The following is a 7,500-nucleotide window of genomic DNA, read 5'->3' as shown; positions in this document are numbered from 1 at the left end:
CTGACGCTTTGTTTAGGGTGTACTGGTTTGTTCCTGACTCCCAGTTTGAGAAGTCTGTTATTTGCATTTGATGTACTTCACAACCAGCATCGACAAAGCATTCCGTGATGTCATCAAAATCACAAATTTTCCCACTTCTGCGGTTCATGACTTTTTCAATTCTGGAGTGGGTCGAATCAGCTGCCATGAACGTGTGTCCGGGTTCAAAATATTTAATTGTTATCACGTTTGCGTTTATAAGCCTGCTGTCGTTGAGAACATATAAAAACATGGAATAGATTGTCCACTTTTTATTTTGGCCGCTGCAGTTGTCCAGCCAGATAAGGATACTTTCCACGTCCCGGTTGAGGATCAAAAATCTGTAAAAGGACGACGCAATGTCTTCATCACGCCTTCCCGCAATTCCTTCGTGCCATACTATTGTATGGTCTTTTGCATTCTTGCCACATTTTTTACGGTCTCCAAGAAAAGCGAATGTTTCATTATACACACACACTCTTGAAGTAAAAATGGACCGCTTGAACTGCTCCATTCTTGGCAATAAAATGACTTTTTGCAAGTCTCCAGCGAATTTTGGCCTCGTTGCATCAAAAGGTGTTGATGAATCTCGCATGTATTCAGCCCGAGCTTTGGTGTAGCGATTTTTGTGCGTCAGATGCTTCCCGATTTCTTTGCAAATGTTTTCACACTCGCAATTCAGTTGATGAAATTTGTATTCGTTGCATTCCTCGCACTCTTCATTTCCGAGTTTTGCAAAGGATACATTCATCTCTTTAAAAGCTTTGTAATAAAAGCTGTAGCTGACGTGCACTTCTGATGATTTACAAAAGTCCTCGTACATATCATGAAGCGTCAGGTCGGCAGGCAGGTAACGACGAAGTGGTGCATGCTCACGTCTGTAGTGCGAAATTTTGGGCTGAAATTTATTCACGTGATTGTGAATGATTTCATGGTTAATTTTATGTTTTGGGCTGTGCTTACCCCTCTTGTCGACAGGAGCTTCGATGACATTGTTTGCTCCTATTTCAACATCCTGGAAGGCTGTGCGTATGGCCCGATCGTTCTTAGCAGAGTAGCCAAGGGTGTTCAAGAAGAAAGTCTTACACACGTTTTTGTATATCCCTTCTCCTGTTCTAAATGAGTACTTGTATGTACAAGACTTTTTTGCCTCACATCTGGGCTGCCCTTTGACTGTTCGCCGTTCACATTCAATTTTCTGAATGTGTTGCAACAGGAAGCGTTTTTGGTCTTGCCAGCTGAGTTTCCAGAAATGATCGATAATTTTCTGACGAGTTTCGTTCGAAAAATTTTCAGGGCATTTCTTCGGGCATGGTTTGTCTCTAAACGATTCCAGAAGTCTGTGCACTTCTTTTTTTAATTGTACCGTCAACGATGTTATCGTTGCTTTTATCAATAATTTCATTAGTTGCATCAGAATTTTCGGTACTAGGTGCATGGTCTGTTGCCAAATTGTCCATTTGTTGATCCCTGCTTACGTCATTCGTGATGATAGTTGGTGGAGCAATAGATAAACCAAAATCGCGCAATTCACAGTAGGTAAGTTCATCCCCACTTCCCTTATCTCTGGGCGATTCATTGGCCATTGTAAAATCCGGATCTTCATCACTATCATCCATATGAGAAATGACATCATCAGACGAACATGACAGCTTTTGTATCTTTCTCATGGCATTTACAGCACATTTCCTTTTTGATGGAGAATCCATAGGCGAAGCTCTATCAACTGGCATTGTATTTGAGGGTAACTTCTTTCCCTCAGAATATTTACGTTTTGCATCTATTTGCCTGGAGAGCTCTTGTAATTTACATAGAGGAATGTTGTCTTCTCCCCCCGAGCTTTCCGAATCTGAATACATAGTTGTTCTGAAAAGATATACAAGGGATGGTCTGTTAAGCAATATTTTTTCTCCCCTCCCCTCCTCTCTCTCTCTCTCTCTCTCTCTCTCTCTCTGTCTCTCTCTCTCTCTCTCTGTCTCTCTCTCTCTCTCTCTCTCTCTCTCTCTCTCTCTCTCTCTCTCTCCCAAGTTCTTTCTATTTTTCATATTTACTTTCTTTCTTTGTCTATCTTTCCACTAGATCTCAAATTACACCTCTTTATAATCGAATCAAAACAGCTCGATTTGATAACAGTCGATTAGTTTAAATAAAGTAAATAGATGGAGTTTTTCTCCACCAATTAGTTTAATGATGCTTTTTTTTTTAATTCTTAAAAGATGTTGTTTTGTAAATATATAATACCCCCCCCCCCTCACCCCAATTGACAGAGAGTACCCATTTTACACTTAAGTGAGTCGTGTGGAGCAACCTAGAGAAAACAATACCCATATTTTATAAACCAAACTTAAGTCATCATAACGAGTGAAGTCTCTACAAATATTGCATCTGGGTTTTCTATATTACGAGTACTTACCTAATATCCGTTAAAGAATAGCACAACTCCCGAATTATTTCTCACAAAATGATGAAAAGTTGAAGTTACTCTCAATTGAAATAGTAGAAATAAGAAAAAAAACGTGCTTCCATATAGCTGGTATTTATTCATCTGACCACGAGGTGGGATGACCGGAAACGTCTGCATGCACCATTTCTCATGACCAAGATTCATAAATTCTTGTTCTATCTTCCGTAATAAAAAATAATTGGGTGTGGGACGAGGAATGACAAGAAGTCGTTGTATCATTCCATTCTCACGCATTTGGTTAGTGTTAGTAAAGTGACGTATTGTAACCATTTATAAACATACATTTACCACTGAACGACGTATATGGGCATATGCGACGGTTTACCAAAAATATTTCAGTTCACACTCAAAGGCTGCATATATAGCATGCGTCGTATTTATTACAAAGCGTCGCATCTAACCATTTGCGTCGTTCTATGGTAAATGATCTGCATATGCGACATTTAGTTGTAAATACATGCTTATTATTGTATAATTAGGTCATGTTGTATATGCAATGAATCTTATAAAATCATTATTTGAATAGATAGAGATATGGGACCAAGAGTAAAAGATGCGTCTTAGTCTCAACTTTCAGAATCTGAGAAAAAAGAAATTTGACCTAATTCTACACATGCGACGTTTTGTCATCAGAGGGCAGAGTAGTAGTAGTAGTATTAGTAGTAGTAGTAGTAGTAGTATTAGTAGTAGTAGTAGTAGCAGTAGCGACAATGACAGCGATACTGACGATGATGATGATAATAATAATAATAATAATAATAATAATAATAATAATAATAATAATAATAATAATAATAATAATAATAATAATAATAATAACAATAATATGCTCTTATACGAAAATGATAGTCCAAAAGTCAGGCCATAACTTAAAGTGTCAAACACATGATCACGACGGTAAAGATTTGACAAAAAAAAACAAACAAAACAAAACAAACACACATACACGCATAGATACACAAACACACACACAAACACACACACACACACACACACACACGTACACGCTTACTCACATTATGATGTAATTATGGAATTATTGGCACATGGTCATAAAACTGGTAATACTCAACATTTAATGTAATGTGATCACTTTGTAACGTCATACCCATCCCTCCTCCTCCTCACACGCATATTAACTATACATACAAAGCTGAACTTGAAATAAATTTGTCTAAATTTGAGGCGAATTGAGTCTCAATGGCTATACTGCCGTACTCTAAAAAAAAAACAAAAAAAAAAAAAAAACCTTAAAACATGGGATTAGCTCAATATCCACTCGAAGTTTCAAAGCGCTTTTCAAAGGGGTCCCGGGCCAACAGCAACACTTAATATGTAAGACGAGACATTAACGCCTGTTAGGCGACATTGCATTTTTTTTTCGGACAGAACAACGCTGTTAACAGCCCGATACTCATTTTATACCCGAGTACAGTGAGAGAATGTGAGTGAAGAGCCTTTTCCAAGACCTCAACTACGCGCCGAGCGATGCTCGAACCCAAGACCTTCCGATTCTAAAGCGAGTGTCATACCAGCATACCCCCCCCCCCGCCCCCCACCCCCACCCCCTAACTTTCCAAAAAAGACTTCTGTGAAGTATGAAGTAATTTTTTTTCTTCCTCTTTTGGCTAAGTAAATGAGAAAGTGTTTCGGTAGTATATCACAGATATATTATTATGTGGTCAGCTGCACTCTTCAGCAACTTATTGGACAAACCAAATATTATTACGTAACTTTAATTTTAAAAATAAAAACATCCTCTTCTCTCCAGATCCGCGTGAAAGTGGTACAAGCTCGACAGTTGAATGGCTCCAACTTGATGCCCGTGTGCAGAGTTTCCATCCAAAACCAGCTGAAACAGACGAGAATCAAGAAATCGACGACCAGTCCTTGGTGGGACGAGTCCTTTTTCTTCAATTTCCACACACCACCCAGCGAACTCGTGGACGAGATCGTGGAATTCTCGGTGAGCAAAAAGAGTTTTGTTCTTCTTTTTTTTTTTCTTTCTTTTTTTTCTTTTTTCTGTTTTCTCTTTTTTCAAATAAGCAGACGGACTCGGTTGAACTGAGCATTACTGTCAATTGTGCTTACCCCCTCTCAAAAAAAGAAAGAGAGAAAGAAAGAAAGAAAATAAACCATGATGATGATGATGATGATGATGATGATGATGATGATGATGATGATGATGATGATGATGATGATGATGATGATGATGATGATGATGATGATAATCATCATCATGATGATAAATCATAGGACGTTTCTAGAATAAGACGACATTGAAGAATATCCCCCCCCCCCCCCCGTCTCCTTCAGAGGTGAGCCGATGTGTATGTGTGTGTTGGTGGGGGTGGGGGGTGGATTAGAGTTGCCTGATACGACTTATGTATACCTATTAGTGGCATTACGTTTTTTCCCCTCTTGATTGACCTTTAACTTTAACATGCCTGCCATTAGTAATAATGTTCATAATTGCCCCTGACATTATGTGCTGATTATTAAACATCTAAAGGAAAACACAATTTTTGATGTTAAGCTATATAACTGGTTTACGGGCACTCATTAAACAATTTACTGCCAGACTCTGGAAGACACGTATTTCAAATTTCAAATTTGGCCAGAAAACTTGTCCCTTAAATTTAAATATCGATCGATTTAAATGACCCTCATCTTGGATCTTGGCAAAGACTCTCAAACCCGAGACCTCGCGAGGTCCCAGGTTTGAGAGTTTTTGCCAAGATGAGGATAGTTTAAATCGATCGTTATTTGAATGACGAGTTTATTTTCTGGCCAAATTTTAAAATACGTGTCTTTCTAGAGTGCGGCAAGTTCACTGGTTAAACAATGCACTCTTGTAAGCAATATGGGGCAAATGCACACAAGCGATACGATTGGTCTGATAATTAGTACAAGTGTATTCATTTCAGAAATGTAATATACTTAAAGTAAGCCTCACTTCTCAGTTGGCATGTTTGTGTAATCATGCTTTTATACGCTTCAACAGTCATGACGTCACTTGCCTCGTAATGACGCATAGTAACTTAGTTACTGGCTCTAAACTATCGGAATAATGGCGGACGCCCTTATGAAATATTTCTGATCATGTTTTGACTTTTACACATTCTGATCACAAGACATGAAAAGTTCTAGCCAGCTTGAAGAATAAAGAGTACCGGTTTTCTTTGTTTAGAACCACGATGGCCGCCGTTGCTGGGCGACGTGGCAACAGACTATTGAATCCAATTGTGATTGAAATGAGCAGATATAAATAATAAAATAAGCATTGAAAAACAAAATCGTTTCTTGCACAGACTTCTCATAGCATTATATTTAACATGCATAAGCTCCCGGTAGACCACATCACCCTCTTCATTCCTCATATTATGAAAGACTATAGATTTACATCATTATATAGCGCAGTTCCTTGCTGCCACCATTCTGACTGCGCCTCTCTATGCTTCTTTTATTCCCCCATTAAGCTACAAGGAACCATATTACATTTTTACATTTCATAAAGTACATGTTATCCTGTTAAGCGCCCTTTATGCACTAGCACTCTTGCAGTATTCATCACTGCCATTTAGAATTAAAGTGGCAATGAAATCATAAAGAAAGTTGTGCAGTATGGTTATTTAAAGATAGAAAGAATTTTGTGACACCTTGTCACACGAATAATGGGTCCCTTCTATTTATTTCGAATCCTTATTTTTTATGTATAATTACAAATGACAATGTGAAATTGAATGTAAGCTTCAATTTAATATACGAAAACTGATAAAATGGACTTTACTGGTTTCCCCTTTATCTACAAAACAGGATGAATGAAACACTACAGACGAATGAGATAATGTGGGTGTGGCGTTGTGAACATCGTTATCGTATATATCGTATATTAAATTGAAGCTTACATTCAATTACACATTGTTATTTATTTCTTCGAGCTTTGAGCAGCCCCATTTACATTACCCTGTATAATTATAGAGCTATAATTTTATCTTCAAATTATGCATCATCTTTACACAAACTTTCAAAAGAATTACAGATTGTTCATCAGAAGAAATGTTTAAACAGCCTCTGAAGACTGTTTCTTTTCCGAATTAATTAATGTGTTGATGTTCCTGTAAAGCATCCTGAGCAGTTACTCGTGATATGGATGGTAAAGCGCTGGAGATATATATCATATATATGTATTATTTCATTCTCAGAGATGTGAGGAGAAAAGATAACGTTTTCATAACAACGCTGCTTTAACTTTTTATTTTGTCAGGTGTACAATGCTAGAACACTCAGAGCCGATGCCCTCATTGGATCTTTTACAGTAAGTGCATTTTTAAAAAGTTTTTAAAATTTTTATTTTGGTTTCTGTTTTATATCTGGCTCTTTTATAAATTTATAAAAATAAAATAAAATGATAACTTGCTTTTGTTCATTGGGTTTTAAGTCGCCTTATCGATTGTTAATATTATTTTAATTTTTCAAAGTTATAACATAACTCTCATGATATGTCCTATGTTTTTCTTTTTTTTCTTTTTACTCTTCTTGTATTAGATATTTAAAAATAGTTTATTTTTTGTCATTGCTCACTCATTGACTGTCATAATGAAAAGCATTGCAACATATACTTAAGCTTGGTTGGTCACCAGTTTGAATAATTTTTTTATGCTGCCATGTGGTCTATGGTATGACATTCGCCTTTGGATTGGAAGGTGTTGGGTTCGACTCTTGCTCTGAGCGGGGCATAGTTTGAGTCCTTGGAAAATGTTCTTTTTACTCACATTCTCTCACTGTCAGGTGTAAAATAAGTACTTGGTCATTTAACAGCATTGTGTCTGTCAGATAAAATGGTATTCTCGCCTAACAGGCGCCATGTCTCGTCCTAGGTGTTATGCGTTACTGTTGGCCAGGGACCCTTTGTAAAGTTTTTTGAGCACGTTTAGTGGATATTGCTTATTTAAAAGTTCAAGTTTTTTGTTGTTTTTTGTTGTTTTTTTTGTATTTTTTTTTTTTGTTTTGTTTTT

At 37.1% G+C, this 7,500-nt stretch overlaps 1 protein-coding gene across 37 annotated transcripts in view; it reads left to right on the top strand.

The window, feature by feature from the left end:
- Positions 1-7,500, top strand: part of LOC144966434 (myoferlin-like) — a 182,584-nt gene that overhangs the window by 83,402 nt on the left and 91,682 nt on the right. For all 37 annotated transcript variants that reach the window (XM_078902954.1, XM_078902949.1, XM_078902952.1 and 34 more), the window contains 2 exons: positions 4,254-4,448; positions 6,750-6,800. In XM_078902954.1, the coding sequence (XP_078759080.1) occupies positions 4,254-4,448; positions 6,750-6,800 (246 nt within the window). The remainder of the gene's footprint in view (positions 1-4,253; positions 4,449-6,749; positions 6,801-7,500) is intronic.

The sequence above is a fragment of the Berghia stephanieae genome, chromosome 2 (assembly GCF_034508935.2).
Source record: "Berghia stephanieae isolate SIO BIC M18660-M18661 chromosome 2, UCSD_Bste_1.3, whole genome shotgun sequence".
NCBI lineage: Eukaryota > Metazoa > Mollusca > Gastropoda > Nudibranchia > Aeolidiidae > Berghia > Berghia stephanieae.
The sequence above is the reverse complement of the archived record's forward strand: the minus strand, read 5'-3'. Positions and strand labels throughout refer to the sequence as shown.